General features: G+C 42.3%; 1 protein-coding gene across 9 annotated transcripts in view; it reads right to left on the minus strand.

Annotated features, from left to right (window-relative positions):
* TBC1D30 (TBC1 domain family member 30) overlaps positions 1 to 22092 on the minus strand; it is a 183823-nt gene that overhangs the window by 7620 nt on the left and 154111 nt on the right. For all 9 annotated transcript variants that reach the window (XM_063621245.1, XM_063621246.1, XM_055249645.2 and 6 more), the window contains 3 exons: positions 9936 to 10048; positions 7801 to 7940; positions 3886 to 4092 (listed from right to left, as the gene is read on the minus strand). In XM_063621245.1, the coding sequence (XP_063477315.1) occupies positions 3886 to 4092; positions 7801 to 7940; positions 9936 to 10048 (460 nt within the window). The remainder of the gene's footprint in view (positions 1 to 3885; positions 4093 to 7800; positions 7941 to 9935; positions 10049 to 22092) is intronic.

A 22092-nucleotide genomic window follows, 5' to 3' on the forward strand; every position in this document is an offset into this window, starting at 1 on the left:
ATAGCAACCTCTGAGTTACTGTACCTAGAAAAATCTTTGCAGATTTTAAAAAAATAATACAACAAACACTATGACCATATGGATTATCATCTGTCAGCCCCTGAGAGGTAGGAAAAGAACACACTGCATATTATGAAGTGAGATCCAGCAGAATGACAGAAGTGATAAAAAGGTAGTGAGAATGCAGTGAAATCACAGCTATCCAGCATCTAGCCCTACAGATGAAAAACCACTCCTGTGTCCTCAATGGACTTCAAAAGCCAATTGAAAACAGAAAAGCACCAAAAGGTTTGTCCTCAGCTAGGTGCCGTGGTTCATGCCTGTAATTCCAGCACTTTGGGAGGCCAAGGCAGGAGGATTACTTGAGGCCAGGAGTTCGAGACCAGCCTGGCCAACATGGCGAAACCCTGTCTCTACTAAAAGTACAAAAATTAGCCAGGTGTGGTGGTGCATGCCTGTAGTCCCAGCTACTTGGGAGGCTGAGGCAGGAGACTGCTTGAACCCGGGAGGTGAAGGTTGCAGTGAGCCAACATTGCACCACTGCATTCCAGCCTGGGTAATACAGTGAGACTCAAAACAAACAAACACAAAAGCTTTGTTCTCCTAGAAGGCACTGTCAATGGCATTATCATTGACCACCTGTGGCTATGACCAGACTCCTATTTCCAGTGCAGCATTCAACACACATGGTCCCAGGATGGCAGCTGCAGACAGAAATTGTAGGGAGAAGGCCTCTCCCTCTGTGCGTGAGTTTCCTTCTTCCTTGATGTCCATGTCATCTGGCTGAACTAACTTCCACCCTTCTCTACTGTTGTCATCTACCACTGGCCATACCCCAATATCAACTAAAAATGTTGATAACTGTCTCCTCTTCACCACATTCCTGCCACCTCCCCAATTATTTGACTGTCACTGTGATTGGCCCTCCATTACATTCTCATAGTTCCTCAACCTCCCCAGTTCCATCCTAAACCTTATCACCCAGCTCTACCTTATGTGAAAATATTTAATTCTAATACTCCTCACTTTGGCTCTTCCAGCTCTCAGGCTCTCAGTCTAACTATACGTGGTAATGAACCACAGAGACTTCTGGCTCCTTGTTCCTCAGGCTCCTCATAACCCCTCGTGTCTTCGGCTCACTGACACCCCTACCCTGCCAGATGCACGGCTGACCGCTTAGATCACTGCCTCATAGGCATCTCTGTCTCTTTGTCACCCATTGCTAGTAAAGCCCCAACCTGGGGTCCATAATCTACATTCTCTTTTCTGAAACTGAGCCCTTCAAATTCATGACCTCCCATTTTACTGGGTCCTCAATGCCAAACAATATTTTCATTTCCTTCTCTCACTCCTTTCAATGACCTAACTAAATCTTCATTACTTTCTTTAACCTCTCATTTACTCCCAACCCCCACCTTATTCCCACCAAACAACTTTCTCACAATTTCTCCATGACAACAAAAGCTATCAGATCTGAAAGGCCTCTATTTCCCATCTCCCTAACCTCAGATGCTGATACCTCAACCACCATCCTCACCACCTTTCACTAAGTCTCAAAAGCTAAGGTCTTTTTGCCTCTAGTTCAAGTTCAATCTCTCCACCTGTTATGCTAATCCTATCATATATCATCTCATCTAAAACCATGCTACTCAAACCATGGTCTCTGATATGGTTTGGCCATATCTCCACCCAAATCTCATCTTGTAGCTCCCATAATTCCCACGTGTTGTAGGAGGGACCCAGTAAGAGATACTTGAATCATAGGGGTGGGTCTTTCCCATGCTGTTCTCGTGATAGTCAATAAGTCTCATGAGATCTGGTGGTTTTAAAAACGGGAGTTTCCCTGCACAAGTTCTCTTTGCCTGCTGCCATCCACGTAAGATGTGACTTGTTCCTCCTTGCCTTCCACCATGATTGTGAGGCCTCCCAAGCCATGTGAAACTGTAAGTCCATTAAGCCTCTTATAAATTGCCTAGTCTCAGGTATGTCTTTATTTGCAGTGTGAAAACAGACTAATACAGTCCCCAAGCAGCAGCACCAGCAGTGCCTACGGGCTTGTTAGAAACATGTAATTTCAGCTCCATTCCAAACCTACTGAAACAGAGTCTATATTTTAGCAGATCCCCAAATGATCTGTATGCACACTAAATTTCAAGAACCAATGCTCTAGAGCCTTGCCTTTGAGCAGCAATCTCTCCCTTAAAGAGAACCACATCAACCATGATCTGGAGAAGGGGTCAGCAAACTTTTCCTGTAAAGGACCAGACTGTAAATATTTTAGCCACTGTAGTGTGAAAGGAGCCTTAGACAACCTGTAAACAAATGGGCATGCCTGTGTTCCAATAAAACTGTATTTACAGGCCAGGTGCGGTGGCCCACTCCTGTAATCCCAGCACTTTGGGAGGCCAAGGTGGGCAGATCAGCTGAGGTCAGAAGTTCAAGATCAGCCTGGCCAACATGGTGAAATCCTGTCTCTACTAAAAATACAAAAATTAGCCAGGCATGGTGGTACATGCCTATAATCCCAGCTACTTGGGAGGCCGAGGCACAAGAATTGCTTGAACCTTGGAAGTGGAGGTTACAGTGAGCTGAGGTTGCACCACTGCACTCCAGCCTGAATGACAGAGTAAGACTCCATCTCAAGACAAACAAACAAACAAAAAACTGTATTTACAAAAACAGGTAGTGAGCAGGATTTGGCCTACAGACCACAGTTTGCTGATCCCTGATGAAGGTACAAACCACTGGGCCGATTTAGCACCCTGAGCAATTGTTTACCATCACACCCAAAGACTTGTACAGTGTAGTTAAAAAGGGACTGTACAAAGAATCAGAACACCTGTGTTCTAGCCCTGGCCTGACCACTCACTATAGCTATATAACCCTGGACAATTGCTAAGCCTTCCTGAATCCCCATTTCCTCACTATTTGGAAGAAGACGAGACTATCTGTCCTTGCCTTCCTCATAGATTTGTTTTAAGGACAAAATGAGGAAATGTATGTGCCAATGTTTTTGAAACTTAAAGTGAAATTGTTCATTTATTTTGTGACTGGTTTCTTAATGATTCAGGATAAAGTGAGAATCATCAAGAAGTCAACTATTCTTCTCTGATAAATGGAAGGTAAATTCAGTTTTTGTGCAGGATCAGTCACATGCTCACATGCAACTTTAAAAACATGTCAAATTTATATTTCAGTTAATTCTGGACAGGCACCATTTTCATTAAGATATCCCTTCAAGCAAGAAAAAACAACTCCCAAATCAGCATATATTAAACAATAAAGCAGATTGTTCACTGGGATTTTTGGAATTAAAAAGAAAAAAGCTTGGCAATCCTTGGAAAAGAGCATTTCCAATTGCATTATAATTATGTTCTTCTTAGTATATTCCCAAGATACTTGCCATCAGCAAGGCACAGGCTTTTTAATGTTTTTTTTTCCCAGTTTCTCTGATCACAACATCTGTTATAATATCACCTAAATGACTAGTATATAGCTTAATTTACTAGTGCACAGATGACTAAATTCTATATTCAGATGCATAAAATTTATGCTCCAAAATTTCTCAAGTCCAAGGATTGCATGGCTTTGCAACATTTTAATCATTTGTAAACCCTTCTCCACAGCACACATAGTAGAGACGTGTTTAATACCATCAACTGCCTGTTCCTTGGGGCCTAAAAAGAACCTGCAGTCTTTTTCTTCTTTAGAGCCTGATAAAATAAAATTTAAAATGAGATGCTAAATATGCTATTATCTCATGCCAGCTGTGTTGATGGATACTGAGCTACAGTTAGTAATTCCAAGGCCTTCCTAGGATTATTTGTTCTTCATTTCACAAGTTGAGATAGAGTTGAAATTGATTCAAATGAAGAATCACATTACCTGCCCTGATGTACACCTGATGAACCTGCTGCTGTTGCTTCTTTTTAATTCGAGAGTACTGCCGCTTCAGCGCATTGATGTCTGTGGTCATGCGTTCCATCATCATACTGTTAAAAGCTGCATGGTATTCACTTCGACAGGAATTGATTGCTCCTGGACTCAGCTCTGCAATGTTATTAGATCTCAGACTCTGCTCCTCATTTGGCTCTGCACTCGAAGGATGAGACATAAGGAGATGGTCGGTGGAGGGGAACAGGAGTAAATGGAAATTGATAACACTACAACCCAGTGCAGTATCTTAACCTCCATGAAATTCTAAACTACAGAAAAAAATGCATACTAGAGTTTGTCTAGTGCTTATCTTGATGTGCTCCTGAAAATATTTCTGCATTTTCTTATTAACCTAACTGTGGGTCTGACATGAGCTATATGGGTTCAGTGTTTGATTTTGTTACCAGTTTGTTAGCTATATAGACATAACATCAACCGCTTCCAGATAAAAATCACTGCCATTTTCTAAGATTCCCTTAGAAAGATATAACTCCTAATTTCTAAAATCATTGTACAGATTTCCACACAATGGCATGAGGATTTATACAGAATTGGTTTGTAGAGTTTAGACAGTCATTAAAAGTGCGTTCTTCTTACATTAAAAATAGTAACACAATTTATAAAATTATCAAGACTTCAGACCATTGTATCACTAGAATGAATGCTTTGTTCATTTAACAAACATTTCCTGTCCACTCTGTTGTTATGTCGGATGTGGTGTCTGCTCCTGTGATAGCTACAACTAGCAGATTTGTCTCTTAAATAAAATTGAGATGACTTCCAAGAAAGAGAAACAATACTAGGTGGGAGTAACCCACAGACTGCACAGGCCAAAGCGGGAGACAGCAAGCTTCTCCAGCACAGTTTGTAAAACTGACATGGGAGCCAGAGTAAAAAAAAGACTGAGAGACTCCAACTATCCTAACATCTGCTGAGAGTGTTATTCAGACAAAGGCTAAACATCTCAGAAATTTACTTCATTTTTTTACTGTAATCATTTCTGTAAGGAGAAGAAAATTAAAAGAGAAACTGCTAATCAGAGCAAAATCAATAAGAAAGACTAATGATGAAATTTAGGAGAAAGTGATCATGTCATCCTAGAGCACAAAAATGCACAGAAAGAAAAACAGAGAAAAAAAATGAAACATAGACCCAGGCTACAGAAACGCAGATTCAAAAACTTTACCACTAAAATACATATTGATCCTATGGCTAGAAATCAAAAGCTGAAACTCAGGCAATAAGAAAGGGGGTAGAAGGCATTGCAGAAATCAAGAAGACTCTTGTTGGGTTCAGATTTTTAAAAAGCCTTTAAAAGGATGAGAGAAGAGCACATACCAAGGACATACTCACAAAACATTATGAGCCCAGCCATTATAAAGGTTAAAACTCAAAACAAGCTGAGGCTTGTGGGAAATACTCCAAAAGATCACAACCAAAAGTCAGAAGTAGCAGCAGCTGCTGCCACTGCTCCTACCTTCCAAATAAGAACCAGAAAAAGAGAAGATAGCCCCATGACTTCAAGAAGGTAGTATAAAGTTAGCAGATGGCAAAGAGAACACAGAGGTGCCTGACATCTATTCTGTTTCTATCCTCTTTCAGCATATTTCTAATATCTTTGAACAAGGAGAATGGTCTTCAAACTAGAAGAGGTAGAATAAATATCCTAAAAGAAAAGCTGCCACCCAAGACAAGAAAGGATGCAGGGAACCACAGACTTTAAAACAGTGCATAACATTGATAATTCCAGACCACAGAAGTCTATTCTGTTTAGAAAAAAAAAAATGAAATAAAACATGGCATGTGATTCAGAGCACCACATTTTAAGGGGAACATTACCAAATTACAGGATATCTAGAGGGAAATTAATAGAATATTAGGAGGTCCAGAAGTCATAACTTAAGAGACATGCCTAAAGAAATTCTGAACTGGGGCCTTTGCGAAAGCTTTGGAGGACATGATAGCTGTCCTCAAAGATTTGAAGAGATGTCAGGTAGAAGAGGGAGTAAGTAGACTTGTTCTGGTTTTTTCCAAAGGGAAGAATCCTCTTTTCCAGCTGGAACCATGGAGGGTGTTGGAGAGAAGAAAAAGAAAGTTCCTGATGTCCCAGAAACCCTTAAGAAAAAGCAAAGGAATTTTGCAGAGCTGAAGATCAAGCACCTGAGAAAGAAGTTTCCCGAAAAGATGCTTCAAAAGGCAAGGAGGAAGCATATCTGTGAAAAAGCTAAACACAGTCACAAGGAATACAGGCAGATGGACAGAACTGAGATTCAAATGGCTATGAGGGCAAGAAAAGCTGGCAACTTCTATGTTCTTACAGAACCCAAACTGTCATTTTCCCTAAGGATCAGAGGTATCAATGGTGTGAGCCCAAAGGTCTGAAAGGTGTTGGAGTTTCTTCACCTTCGTCAGATCTTCAATGGAACCTTTGTTAAGCTCAGCAAGGCTTCAATTAACATGGTGAGGATTGGAGAACCATGCATTGCATGGCAGTACCCAAACCTAAAGTAAATGAACTAATCTACAAGTGTCATTATAGCAAAATCGAAAAGAAGCAAATTGCCATGACAGATAACACTTTGATTGCTCAATCTCTTGGTAAACATGACACCATCTGCATGGAGGATCTGATTCATGAGATCTATACTGTTGGAAAAGGCTTCAAAGAAGCCAATAACTTCCTGTGACCCTTCAAATTATCCTCTCCACAAGGTGGAATGAAGAAAAAGACCTCCTATTCTGTGGAAGGTAGAAATGCTTGCAATAGGGAAGAGAAGAGCTACAGGCTTATTAGAAGGATGAACTAAGGGGTCTACCATGATTATTTTTGTAATTTGGTCAGTTAATAAACAGTGATGCCTTCAAATAGAAAAAAAAAGCAAAGAGAAGAACTATTAGTAGAACGGGTAGGTGGAAGTTATCTTTTTGTAAATAGAAACCATGGACTAAGGGGAAAAATCAAGCAAAGTGTCTTGTGAAATAATAAGTTTCTTGTCACTCAAGAAATTCAAGTAGAGGTCACCATAATGTTTTGATTTAAAGGGTAATCCTGTTGGAAGAGAAGCCAGTCTGGAATAAATTAAACTCAGATGGAGTATATTAAGCATCTACTATATGCCAGGGTCTGTGCTAAGGAACTTAGCATACAAAGTTGAATCCAATGCATGGGAGCAAAAGTCACCATAGAGAAAAAGAAATGTGTACTATGCATGTAACACATAATACAGAGAGAAACCATTACATAATAAAAAGATAAAGTAACAGAGAAGATACTTTTAGTAACGATTTCTTTTTTTTTTTTTTTTTTTTTGAGATGGAGTCTTGCTCTGTTGCCCAGGCTGGAGTGCAGTGGCATAATCTCAGCTCATTGCAACCTCCACCTCCTGGGTTCAAGCGGTTCTCCTGCCTCAGCCTCCCAAGCAGCTGGGACTACAGGCACGCACCACCAGGCCCAGCTAATTTTTGTATTTTTAGTAGAGACGGGGTTTCACCATATTGGCCAGGCTGCTCTCGAACTCCTGACCTCATGATGCATCTGCCTCGGCCTACCAAAGTGCTGGGATTACAAGCGTGAGCCACCACACCCAGCCTAGTAATGACTTTTTAATGTTGTTGTTTGGTAGAGACCGGGTCTCCCTATGTTGCTCAGGCTAGTCTTGAAAACCTGGCTTCAAATGATCATGCTGTCTCAGCCTCCTAAAGTGCTGGGCTTACAGACATGACCCACCATGCCTAGCCTAATAAAGACTTTTAATAGTTGTAACCAGTTCAGAAAATTACTGGGGCATCTATAGGACACAATATTACTCTTATTGTAGTAAACCAATACATCATGATAATCTAAATCAAGAGCCACCTCTTTACCTTTAATTTGTTTTTGGTACTTCTGCAGTTCAGGAGCCAGGAACCCACTAAAAGGTCCAAGACACCCCACTGCATTAACGACAGCATCCTCATCATCTGGGTCATTCTCTTCATCACTGTCTCTGGCCTTACTATGTCGTCTTGGAAAACATAAAAGACAAAAAAGAAATATACAAAGAAAACCATGGTATTTTAAAACATAATACAGTTACATGGTTTAAATGCCATATATATAAAATTAACATAGAATTACATATAATTGACATTGTGAAACCCCATCTCTACTAAAAATATATAAAAATTAGCCAGGTGTGGTGCCACACACCTGTGATTCCAGCCACTTGGGAGGCTGAGGCTAGAGAATCGCTTGAACCCGGGAGGCGGAGGTTGCAGTGAGCCAAGATCACGCCACTGCATTCCAGCCTGGGAGACGACAGAGCAAGACTCCGTCTCAAAAAAAAAAAAGAATTACATATAATGACAGGATTTATAAAGTTTCCCTCCCATCTCTGTCCAACTTCTGCCCGTTGAAACTAGTAACAATGGTCACTTGTGAGAATCTCCCATCTAATTCCCACAGTTGATCACTGTTACTGGTTCTTATGTATTCTTCAGTTTCTCTGAGCACACATAAGCAAATATGACTACATGCTTTTATTTTTCTCTTCTTTTTGCATAACTATTAGCATAATATATATGCTTTTCTGCATCTTGCCTTTATTTATATAAGAAATCTTTATGGGCTGGGCACAGTGGTTCACACCTGTAATCTCAGCACTTTGGGAGGCTAAGGCAGGAGGATTGCTTGAGTCCAAGAGTTCAAGACTAGACTGGGTAACATAGTGAGACTCTGTCTCTGCAAGAAATTTAAAAATCATCCAGGCATGGTGGTACGTGCCTGTGGTCCCAGCTACTTAGGAGACTGAGATGGGAAAATCACTTGAGCCTGGAAGGTTAAGGCTGCAGTACGCCATGATTGTACCACTGCACGATCATGGTACACAAGAATACACAGAGCTTCCTTATGCTTTCTTACAGCTCTACTGGATGTACACACCCCATAGTGTGGAACCAGGCTGCTAATGGTATACACTTGAGTGGTTTCCAATAATATACTATTACAAACTCCTGGGCACAAGCAATCCTCCTGCCTCAGCCTCCCAAGTAGCTAGGACTACAGGTATGCACTACTACACCCAGCTAATTTTTGTAATTTTTGTAGAGACAGGGTCTTGCTATGTTGCCCAGGCTGGTCTCGAATTCCTGGCCTCAAGTGATCCTCCTGCTTCAGCTTCCCAAAGTGCTAGGATTACAGGCGTGAGCCACCACACCTGGCTTGGGTGGCCATTTTCTTATCGATTTCTAGGAATTTTATATATTAGCAATATCCATCCCTATTTTGTATAGTAAGTTAAAAATATCCTTCCACAGATATTTTTGAGTCTACTTATAGAGGTTTGGTTTTGTTCCGTTTGGGTCACCCAGAAAATTATATTTTAAAGTACTTAATTTTTTCCTTTTTTAAAAATTTTGAGTCAGTTATTAAGGCCTTTCCAATTCCAAAGAACTAAAGGAATTCTTCCACATTCCACATTTTCTTATGCTAATTTTATGATTTCATTGTTTCTGTTTAACACATTCATCCATATGGAATTTATCCTGGCGTCTAGTATGAGGTCTGACTCTCATTTTCTTTCCAAATTAGTTCTCATTAGCCCATCACCATTTACTAAATAGTATAACTTTTCACCATTGATTCAATATGCCTATTTTTCATATGAAAAACTCTTTATCAATTGCCAATTTTTGGTCTTCACAGTTTTTAAATTAGCTCGTCTGTGTACTTGTATACAGGTTCCACACTATTTTAACTATTGAGATTTTTAATACTTGATATTAGATAAGTTGTGGGGTTGCTAAATATCTCTTCAGTTTATGTTCCAAATTTCCCTGCAAAGTACACTTTTAAAAATCTCTCTTGAGTTTAAATCAAAACCATTTGGAAAGGGACATTAGATTCTAAGCATCAAATTACTTTAACATATCTCTGGGGCTTCATAAATACTAATTTACAATAACAAATTAAGATATTAAGTCCCCCATCATGAAAACAACAAGGAATTTAAAAACCTTACCCAGAACCTGAGGTGGGTTTAACTGTGGCTGGGAACGGCGTAATGTTGTAGGTATATTTTTCCCTCAACTCTGCCAATTGTGGGAAAGGGAACGGAGCCATGGAATAAACAGTCTGTAAAACAAAAGCAAAAATGCCAAGTCTGAAACAGTAGCCTTCACAACTCTTATCAATCCTAGAAAGACATTAAGGTTTTATGAAGTCAAGTGTGAAGAGGCAGATACTGCTCCTTACACAGCAGGTGGAGAGATTCCACTTCAACATCCGCTTTCAAGACAGACAAAAGAAGATGATTAAACCCGACCCAGTGAGCTCTCAAATCAACCCAGCTGCAGCTGGGCATTCCAACTGGTAAACAAGGGTGGGCAATCACGGGCAGTCTGATTTCCTCCTGTTGTCCAATAAATGGATTAATGCAGAAATCTACAGCTCCCTATGTCTTCTGTATCAAAGAACTCACAAATGTCCTTCCTATGTAGTGCTTACTTTTCACAGCTCTGTTAGATTATTTTTAGACATTTAATTTCAGGTCAGCCTTCTGGATAAAACTAAATCTAGTGGATGATCTTGTGATCGACTACAAGTTTTCCCCAAAGATACCACCTTTTTAAATGTCTGTGGATGAGTTCTAGGTGAAAATTGTTAGGTGGTGTTTTTAAAAGAAAAAAAAAAAGACAAGAAAAAAGTGACAGGGTGTAAAGCCTAGGCTGTTAAAACTCTATAAATAGAAATGGGGAAAAGCACCTGTGCTTCCACCAGAATTTCAAAATTATGTATCATTCTATCAGCAATAGAAAAGTAGTATTGTTTGCTTTCTTATTTTTATTAAAATTTAATAGCTCCAAACATGTTTCTTCAATCCTGGTTCTTATTCACCAGAAAATATATATCAATCACATGTTCATTTCTCCTGAGAAGCCAAAGAAATAGCCTGATAATGCTTTCCTAGGAAAATATTTTAAAATGGTATTCTTTATTTCAGCAGGACTGTTTTTATGAAGGCTTAGAAGGTGTCTAGGCCGGGCGCGGTGGCTCACGCTTGTAATCCCAGCACTTTGGGAGGCCGAGGCGGGCGGATCACGAGGTCAAGAGATCAAGACCACAGTGAAACCCCGTCTCTACTAAAAATACAAAAAATTAGCCGGGCGTGGTGGCGGGTGCCTGTAGTCCCAGCTACTCGGAGAGGCTGAGGCAGGAGAATGGCGTGAACCTGGGAGGCGGAGATTGCAGTGAGCCGAGACTGCGCCACTGCACTCCAGCCTGGGCGACAGAGCGAGACTCCGTCTCAAAAAAAAAAAAAAAAGATGTCTAATTTGTCATGTAGCAAAAGGAAGGCTGTGAAAGGAGTTTGATTGTGATGCTTTTTCATTTTATAGCTCAGTGCCACCATTGTGACAGTCCCCTGCAATTTTATTCTAATAACGTGTACATCTGACTGTCCCCAGATGTCATGGTATCCCTTTATACTTTACTGTACCAGCCCAAGATTCCAAACAAGTAGATGTTGGCTAAAATTCCTTCTCTTCAATTCTCCATGCTTACTGTGGAAAGCTACATAGCTTATAGGGACTGTAAACATAATCTCTAAGCTGTCTTATCACAGACACTCCAGACTTGATTATACCCAAAAGGCTGAGAAGGAGTACAGGTTTACTAACAATAAACTGTGCCCCAGGAAAAGAAGCAGAAGACATCTTGTGGCTCTCACTAGCCTTGAGTGTGAAATTAAACAAGTTCCCCACCTCTCTGGGCTTCCTTTTCCTCATTTAAAAAATAAAGAGTGTGAAACTCAGGATCGTGGTTACCTCTGAGAGGAGAGATGGGGATAAGATTAGGGAGAAGTTATATGAGGATGTTTTCCTGTGGTTGTTAATTTTTATTTCTTAAATTGGGTGGGGGATAGATTTTATTGTATTATTCTTAATACATCCTATATGCCCAAAATACTTCATATAATTTTATTAATAATGTAGTCAGAAGCACTCTCATGTTCTTTGATCCCACAAAGGTATGCAACAGCTACCTCGCTGCCACTGCAGAATTCTTCCCCGCTTGCTCTTACTATCATGTCTTAGCTCCACATACCCTTTTGAGGGAACGCAAGAGATGTGAAATCCTCTCCTCAGCAGCCGATCCAGAGCACAACACCTTCTCTAGGGGCTGGGTAGGAGCTGCATTGCCCTAACTCTATCTGACCATCACACATCAAATGTGATCCCACAGTTGGGCCAAGAATCAACCCTCATTCACATAACTTTTTTTTCCTCCCTAACAGTTTAGAAATGTGTTCAGACATTTAAGAAACCCATGTCCTTTGGATTCAACTTTAAAAGATGAGATTTTTGATGCTAAGAATTTCAAAATTCCTTACAAGTGAAATAAGATGTCTTATTAAAGACAATAAGTAGGATGATGAGCTAAAGGTTCACCTGTGTTTCATTTTGCCAGTTTTGTAACAAGGTATCAGTAAATTCCCTCATCCAGTCTTGTGAAGGAAGTTCATAAGAGGAACAGGGAAGTACATCCTCCCCCTACTGCACCCTGCCCTGCCCCAGGGATGATGTTCTAGGCTCTGAGCAAGATCCCTCAGGGACCACTCAGCTAAAGACACCTGACCAAAAAGAAAACTAGCTCCATTGAACTTTCATCCTCTACTTCATGTCTTCCTTTCTCTGTCACTGACTTTTAGTAAGTCCTTCAAAGAAGAAATCAGTACTCCTGAAACAAAGTTGTTTATAGTAGTTCTTCCAAAATATTCACTCACTTACTTGAAGGTCTCACGTCTGAAGGCATGTTTATCCCAGGAGCATAAGCATCCCTGGCACACCGACATAGCACTCAGGGTGTCCGAAACCTTTAGGTCTCCACCTTGGTAAGTCGGAGATTTACAACAGATTCCAAGGAAGAGATTTGACTAATCATCTTAGAGCCAAAATATGGTACAGTAATAGAATCACAGGGTTAGAAAAGAATTCAAACATATTAGTTCCACCTCCCTCCCAAGTAGGAGTCCCTTCTAGAGCATCTCCAACAGATGGCCACAAAGGCACGACTTAAGCACTTTCAGTTATGGGCACACACAGTTTTGCAAGACAGATGGTTTCAATTTAATTCATCAAACATGATCCTTGTATTGAACAAGTATCCATACCCTTGTAATTTCCACCCCATCACTGATGGAACAAAGTGAACACAGTGGGTGCAAAGGAAAGTCCTGCCTCTCAGTACATAAGATCTCCCACCAGACAACAGGAAATCAGTCACAAACACTTTGGGTTAGGCTTCCTAAGCACCTACAAACCCTAATAATAGCATCTTAACTAACTTCTCTCTACACTGCCTTCAAGGAATTTACAAGAGGCATTGTCAAAAATCCTACTGATATCTAGGTACATTATTTAATGAGCATTCCTCCAGTTTCTTTACCCTATCAATTAAAAAAAATCCAACAAACATGAAAATGACCATTGCTAATAAGAAAACAGTGATCTACAAGGGGGGAAACCCCAGCATATGATTTTCAGTATGGCACTTAGAACGGAAAGAAAAGGGAAAGACTGAAAGGCGAGAATGCTTTCATGTCTTCAGCTCAAAAATAAAGACCTTATATTCAGCCCACATTTTTCATCTGGCACTATTTTGGGTTTGCTGACAGCAGTAAATTAAAAAAAAATTGAATGAATATAGGAAAGAAAATGGCTTGAAATGACATTCACCATTTCTCTCCTGAACATTCTATGATGTCAAGGAAAACTAACAAGTCTATTTACTATCTGAACTACCAACATACACTTAAATAGACATTTATATTTAGTCACTGAAAAGACATTATATTTTGTAATTATTGATATGCTTTACAAGAAATATGAAAACATGAGTTGCACAAAATTAGGCTTAGTTCATCTTCACGCAGATGTTTTCCTGGACAGGAGGGATGCTACTCAAATGGAATCCCATCAATCAATCCACAGCCTACAATTCTCCCTCTAGGATTCTTCTGCTTTAAGCAGTGTCAAGAAGTGGTTCCTTCTCCTAATACCTAAGATTGGAAATTCCTAGAGGACAAAGATGGCATCCAACACATCTCATTCCTTCTGGCAACGTTTAAACTGTAAGTGAAATGAGATGTTGCCTTATTCTTCTAAAGAGGATTTCAGCTTTTAGAAAGACATCTTTTGAATAGGTGGAAGCAGTGTGTTGGGTGGTGAGGAAAAGCATTTGGCTAGGAGTCGGGGACCCGGGGGCAGTCTTGGGTCTGCCACTAGACAATCTGAGAAACTGACAAGTTGCTCACACTCCAACTCATAGTTTCCTCTCTCTAACATGACAGAATTAGCTTAATTGATCTTTAAGTTTCTTTAAAGCCAGTGTTTCTTTAAGTGTTTTCTGAAAACCACCTGTATCAGAACCACCCATGGGCCAAATGTCTGCATTTTCATATACTCCTGGGATGTTTCTTACACAGTCCAGCTTGAAAACCACAGCCTTGAGATCTAACATTTCATGATTCTGTGTATTCACTCAGTAACCAGTTGTATTCTTCGCACTAGGCTAGATGTTGCTGAAGCCCCTAACATTAAGGAACTTGCTACTTACAGAAAAAAAAGTAATATACTTGAGAAGCAGTGGGTGCAGTAGCTCATGCCTGTAATCTCAACACTTTGGGAGGCCAAGGCAGGCCTCGCCTGAGGCCCAGGAGTTCAAGACCAGCCTGGGAAACATGGCAAAACTCCATCTCTAAAATACATTTAAAAAAATTAGCCAAGCATGGTGGCATGCACCTGTAGTCCCAGCTACTTGCAGGACTGAGGAGTGAGGACTGTTTGAGCCCAGAAGTTCAAAACCAGCCTGGGCAACATGGTGAAACCCCATCTCTACAAAAAATTTAAAAATTAGCCCAGACTCGTGGCACATGCCTGTAGACTCAGTTACTTGGGGGGCCTGAGGTGAGAGAATCGCTTGAGCCCAGGAAGTCAAGACTGAAGTGAGCCATGTTTGTGCCACTGCACTCCAGTCTGTGTGACAAAGTGAGACCATGTTTAAAAAAAAAAAAAAAGAAAGAAAGAAAAAAAAAGAATCTTTAGTACTGGAGGAGTACAGAGGAACCATCATCCATGAGTCCTGAGATAACAGAGGCTCTGGGAGCGGGAAAGAGAAGAGACTGAGCAGCATCCAGGTGGGCAAATAGGATTTTCACAGATGTAGCATCAGAGGGACCACAAGCCCTGTCCAGAATGAGCAATGGCCTACAGAGGCCTGGATGGGAACAGAGCTATGACCATTTCCATACAGTCTGTCTGTGAAATAGCAGGAACACCTTTGGATAGGTCAGGAACGGGGCAGTCCAAGTACACCTCTAAAGCAATCTATCTGAAAATGAACCCATCCTCCTCCCCTCAGAAACTTGCCCTCTTCCTTCTAAGCCAGGAGATTATGGGTTGCCCTTTCTCCCCCAGTACTTTTTCTTCACTGCTCTATCCCTTTTCCATGGCCAAGTCCAGTCAATTTCATCTTGTAAGTACTGTCTCTGTTCCCGTCTGTTTCCACCCTTCACTGCCTCCTCACAGGCCCTCCTGCTGTCAGACTTGTCCCTTTGAAATCCATCCTTCACAGAGCTGCCCGTGGAGTTGACTCAAAACGAAACTCAAACCATTTTCCTCCTCTCCTTAAAATCTTTCAGGTCCATAGCTCTTCTATTCCCCTTTCCAAAGGGTCCACAGAAGCCCTAGAACTCCAGCAAATACAATCTTTCAATCACTGACCTGAAACATCAAGTCCAAGTGCCTTACCAGGCATTGTGGTCTTTCATGAGCCAGTCCCTGAATTCCAGCCTTCTGACAGTCCCCCTCACATTTATGCAGTATGTTATCAACAGACCTTGACACATGCTGCTCTCTCAAACATGAATTGACTCTCCACTCTGCACCAGAGCCTTCAACACACACACACACACACACACACACACACACACACACACACACCACCCTCGCATATATGTGCATCCCTACACACACACACACACACACACACACACACACACACACACACACACGCACACACACAGCCTAGTCAAATCCTATTCTTCTGTAAAGGTAAAACCAGACATGAATTCCCTCATGAAAGGCTTTCCTAACTTCCTCTCCTCCAACTCACTCCACCCCTGCCCCCCAGGCTAGATGAGGTCTTCTCTCTTCCTCAGCCCCCAGCCCCTCCCTGGGTGCACTCCCCACACTGTGCTCTAGGAGACTATAGACTCCTGATGACATAGCCCATGCTTTCTTCTGTGTCCCTGCACCTGGCACATTACCTGACATTTAGAGGTGCTCGATAAATATTTGGAGAAGTTAATATAGAGTATAGAAAATCAGGCTGAAGCATTTTATTTACTGTGGTTAGTAACAAGGAAGTGCTGAAGGATTTAGTGTAGAGCAAGGAAATGAGCAAAGCAGTAAGCATGGATCATTACTCTGGTAGCAAAATGCTGGGCCCGTATTCCAGGCCCTGACTCCCAGATGACATTTCTAGCCACACCCTGGGCCAAAAGGGAACCCGCTGCCTTAAAGGAAAGGACCCAGCACTGGTAGGATTCATCATCTGCTGAAAGACCCTGAATAACAACTAGCAATATCCAGGGAGTATGCCATGGGCCCTGAGCTCTGAGACATGCTGGCTTCAGGGGAGATCCAGCATATTCCCAGCTGTAGTGGCTATGGTAAAAGACTCATTCTGTACTAGAGCAGAGGGAATCTAGAAAGACAGCCATCATCTACAAGTTGGGTTTAATTCAACATTTATTGGAAAAGAAAAGGCAGAAAACTAACCACGGATTCTCAATAAATTTTTGTTTAATGAATTAGTAAGTTTGGTGGGAATGGAGGGCAGGCGGCAGGCAAGATGGCAGAATGGACGCTTACACGATTCATGCCCCCTGATGCAACACCAAATTTTAACAACTATCTGTACACAGAGAAGCACCATAACAAGAACCAAAAATTAGGTGAATAATCACAATATCTGATTTGAACTCCATATCGTGGAAAGAGGCATTGAGAAGGGAAGGAGAGACAGTCTTCAGTCATGGATGCCACACCTCCCCAATCCCCTGGCAGTGGCCATAAGACATGGAGAAAGAGTCTGTGCACCTGGGGATGGGAGAGTGCGGTGACTGGAGGACTTTACATTGAACTCAGTGCTGCTCTGTCACAATGGAGAGCAAAGTTGTGCTGGGCTCAGTCAGCATTCACACACAGAGGTGGCATTTGAACTAGACCCAGCCAGCGGGGAATCGCCCATCTCAGCTGTTGGAACTCGAGTTCCTCAGCAAGCCTCGTCATTGCAGACCAAAGTGCTCTGGGGTCCTAGGTAAACCTGAACAGCAGTCTTAGACATAAGGACTGCAATTCCTAGGCAACTCCTAGTGCTAGGCTGGGCTTACAGCCAGTGAACTAGGGTGGCACATGACCTAGGGAGATACAAGCTGGTTTGGCTATAAGAGGGCTTGCGCCATCCCTCCCCCAACCCCAGGCAGTGCAGCTCATAGCAATGAAGTGACTTCTTCCTTCTGCTTAAGGAGAGGAGAATGAAGAGTAAAGAGGACTTTGCCTTGCATCTTGGATAGCAGCTCAGCCACAGCAGGATAGGGCACCAGGCAGAGTCATGAGGCCCCTATTCCAGGCCCTAGCTCCCAGATGACATTTCTAGCCACACCCTGGGCCAAAAGAGAACCCCTGTCTTAAAGGGAAGGACTCAACACCTGCAGGATTCATCACCTGCTGACTAAAGAGCCCTTGGACCCTGAATAACAACCAGCAATATCCAGGGAGTATGCCATGGGCCTGAGCTCTGAGACATGCTGGTTTCAGGGGAGACCCAGCATATTCCCAGCTGTGGTGGCTATGGTGAAAGACTCATTCTGTTTGAGAAAAGCAGAGGGAAAAGTAAAGGGGACTTTGTCTTGCACCCTAGATACCAGCTCAGCCATAGTGGGGTAAAGCAACAAGCAGGCTCTTGGGGTCTCTGAGTGCAGGCCCAGGCTCTTGGACAGCATTTCTGGACCTGCCCTGGGGCAGTGGGGAGCCCACTGCCCTGAAGGGTGAATCCTGGATCTCGCAGCATTCACCATAAGCTGATGGAAGAGCCCTTGGGCTTTAAGCAAACGTTGGTAGTGGCCCAGCAGAACCTCCTATGGACCAGTGGTGGTGGCGACAGGTAGAAGCTCTTCTGCCTGTGGTATGGGGAGGGAAGAGCAGGAAGAGCTTTGTATTGTAGGTTCAGTGTTGGCTTAGCTGCAGTAGAATAGACTATCAGGTAAATTTCTAAGGTTTTTAACTCCAAACCCTGGCTCCCAGAAAAAAACTCTAGACACACCTGGGGCCTGGGGGGAACTTACTGCCCTGAAGGGAAGGGCCTTGGGCAAGGCTCAATGCTGAGCTAACTTCAGGTCTGACCCAGCACAGTCCCAGTGGTAGTGGCCATAGGGGTGTTTGCATCACCACACCCCCAGTTCCAGAGGGCTCATCACAGAAAGAGAGACTCCACATGTTTCAGAGAAATTAAAGGAAAAGAATAAGAGTCTCTGCCTGGTAATCCAGAGAATTCTTCCAGATCTTCTGAAAGACCACCAAGGTGGTACCTCTACAAGTCTGAAAAAACCACAGCATTATTGGGCTTGGGGCCCAAGTCCCTTCTAATACCTGGTGATGATTTGGATATTTTTCTCACCCAAATCTCATGTTGAATTGTAATCTCCAATGTTGGAGGTGGGGCCTGGTGGGAGGTGTTTGGATCATGAAGGCAGATCCCTCATGAATGGCTTGGGCCATTCCGTTGGTGATAAGTGAGTTCTTGCTGAGTTCACATAAGATCTGCTTGTTTAAAGTGTGTGGCACCGCCCCCCCATCTAACTCTCTCTTCCTCCTGCTCTGGCCATGTGACATGTCTGTTCCCTCTTTACCTTGCCATGATTAAAAGCTCCCTGGGCCTCCACAGAAGCCAAGCAGATGCCAGAGTCATGCTGCTTATACAGCCTGCTTATACAGCTTATACTGCTTATACATGCTGCTTATACAGCCTTATACAATTAAACCTCTTTTCTTTATAAATTATCCAGTCTCAAGTATTTCTTTGTAGCAATGCAAGAATGTCCTAACACCTGGAAAGCCTTCCCAAGAAGGATAGGCACAAACAAGCTCAGATTGTGAAGACTATAATATCTAACTCTTCAATGTCCAGACACAAGAGAACATCTACAAGCATCAGCACCATCCAGGAAAACATGACCTCACCAAATGAACTAAATAAAGCACCAGGGACCAGTCCTGGAGTAACAGAGATATATGACCTTTCAGACAGATAATTCATAAAAATTTAACAAAAAGAGTGAAATAGTTAAGCAGAAATTATGGACTTGAAAAATGCAATCAACACGCTGAACAATGCATCAGAGTCTCTTAATAGCAGAATTGATCAAATAGAATAATTAGTGAGCTTGAAGACAGGCTATATGAAAATACACAGAGAAGATAAAAGAAAAAAGAACAAAAAATAATGAAGTATGCCTATAGAATCTAGCAAATAGCCTCAAAAGGGCAAATCTAAGAGTTATTGGCCTTAAAGTGGAGATAGAGATAGGGATAGGAAGCTTATTCAAAGAGATAATATCAAAGAACTTCCCAAACCAAGAGAAGTACATCAACAGTCAAGTACAAGAAGGTTATAGAACACCAACAGATTTAACCCAAAGAAGACTCCCTCAAGGCATTTTGCAATCAAACTCTCAAAGGTCAAGGGTAAAGAAATGATCCTAAAAGCAGCAAGAGAAAAAAAAAATGAGTAACATACAGTAGAGCTCCAATATGTCTTGCAACAGACTTCTCAGTGGAAACCTTACAGGCCAGGAGAGAGTGGCATAACCAGTAGAGAGTGGCATGACATATTTAAACTGCCAAAAGAAAAAAAAAACTTCTACCCTAGAACAGTAAGTATATCCAGCGAAAATATCCTTGAAGCACAAAGGAAGAATAAAGACCTTCCTAGACAAACAAAAGCTGAGGGATTTCATCAACACTAGACCTGTCCTATAAGAAATGCTAAAGAGAGTTCTTCAATCTGAAAGAAAAGGATGTTAATGAGCAAGAAGAAAGCATGTGAGGGTAAAAAACTCAGTGGTAATAGTAAGCACACAGAAAAACACAAATTTAGGATAACACTGTAATTGTGGTGTATTAACTTTTCCTGACCTAAGTAGAAAGACTAAATGATGACCAGGCGTGGTGGCTCACACCTGTAATCCCAGCACTTTGGGAGGCCAAGGCAGGCAGATCACAAGGTCAGGAGAGCGAGACCATCCTGGCTAACACAGTGAAACCTTGTCTCTACTAAAATACAAAAAAATTAGTTGGGCATGGTGGCAGGCGCCTATAGTCCCCACTACTCAGGAGGCTGAGGCAGGAGAATGGCGTGAACCTGGAAGACAGAGCTTGCAGTGAGCCAAGATCGTGCCACTGCACTCCAGCCTGGGTGACAGAGCAAGACTCCGTCTCAAAAAAAAAAAAAAAGAAAAAGAAAGAAAGACTAAATGCTGGACCAATAAATAATAACTAGAACAACTTTTTAAGACAGACAGTACATAAAGAGAAACAACAAGGAGTTAAAAAGCAGAGGGACAAAGTTAAAGTATGGAGTTTTTATTAGTTTTCTTTTTGCATGTTTGTTTATGCAACCAGTGTTACGATGTCATCAGTTTAAAATAATAGGTTTAAGATAGTATGTGCCAGTGTCATGGTAACCTCAAATCAAAAAACATACAATACACAAAAAATAAAAAGCAAGAAATTAAAGCACACCACCAGAGAAAAATCACCTTCACAAAAAAGGAAGATAGGAAGGAAGGAAAGAAGAAACAGAAGCCCACAAAACAACCAGAAAACAAATAACAAAATGGCAGGAGTAAGGCTTTACTTATCAATAACACCGAATGTAAATGCACTAAATTCTCCAATCAAAAGACACAGAGTGGCTGAATAGATGAAAACATTGGACCCAATGATCTGTTTCCTACAAGAAACACACTTCACCTGTAAAGATACACATAGACTCAGGTAGCTGGCAAGATGGCTGAATAGAAACAGCTCTGGTTTGCAGCTCCCAGCAAGATCAATGCAGAAGGTGGGTGATTTCTGCATTTCCAACTGAGATGTCCAGTTCATCTCACTGAGACTGGTTAGACCATGGGTGCAGCCAATGGAGGGTGAGCTGGAGCAGGGTGGGGCATCACCTCACCCAGGAAGCGCAAGGGGTCGGGAAACTCCCTCCCCTAGCAAAGGGAAGCCTTGAGAGGCTGTGCCATGAGGAATGATGCATTCTGGCCCAGATACTATGCTTTTCCCATGGTCTTCACAATCCACAGACTAGGAGATTCCCTTGGGTGCCTACACCACCAGGGCCCTGGGTTTCAACCACAAAACTGGGCGGCCATTTGGGCAGACACCGAGCTAGCTGCAGGAGTTTTTTTTTTCATACCCCAGTGGTGCCTAGAACATCAGCAAGACAGAACTGTTCACTCCTCTGGAAAGGGGGCTGAAGCCAGGGAGCCAAGTGGTCTAGCTCAGCAGATCCCACCCCCATGGAGCCCAGCAAACTAAGATCCACTGGCTTGAAATTCTTGCTGTCAGCACAGCAGTCTGAAGTTGACCTGGGACGCTCAAGCTTGGTGGGGATAGTGACGTCCACCATTACTGAGGCTTGAGTAGGTGGTTTTCCTCTCACAGTGTAAAGAAAGCTGCCAGGAAGTTCAAACTGGGAGGAGCCCACCACAGCTCGGCAAAGCTGCTGTAGCCAGACTGCTTCTCTACATTCCTCCTCTCTGGGCAGGGTATCTCTGAAAGAAAGGCAGCAGCCCCAGTCACGGGCTTATAGATAAAACTCCCATCTCCCTGGGACAGAGCACCTGGGGGAAGGGGCAGCTGTGGGCACAGCTTCAGCAGACTTAAATGTTCCTGCCTGCTGGCTCTGAAGAGAGCAGTGGATCTCTCAGCACAGTGCTTGAGCTCTGCTAAGGGACAGACTGCCTCCTCAAGTGGGTCCCTGACTCCCGTGCCTCCTGACTGGGAGACACCTCCCAGCAGGGGTCGACAGACACCTCATAGAGGAGAGCTCCG

The sequence above is a fragment of the Symphalangus syndactylus genome, chromosome 17, assembly GCF_028878055.3.
Source record: "Symphalangus syndactylus isolate Jambi chromosome 17, NHGRI_mSymSyn1-v2.1_pri, whole genome shotgun sequence".
NCBI classification, from domain to species: Eukaryota; Metazoa; Chordata; class Mammalia; order Primates; family Hylobatidae; genus Symphalangus; species Symphalangus syndactylus.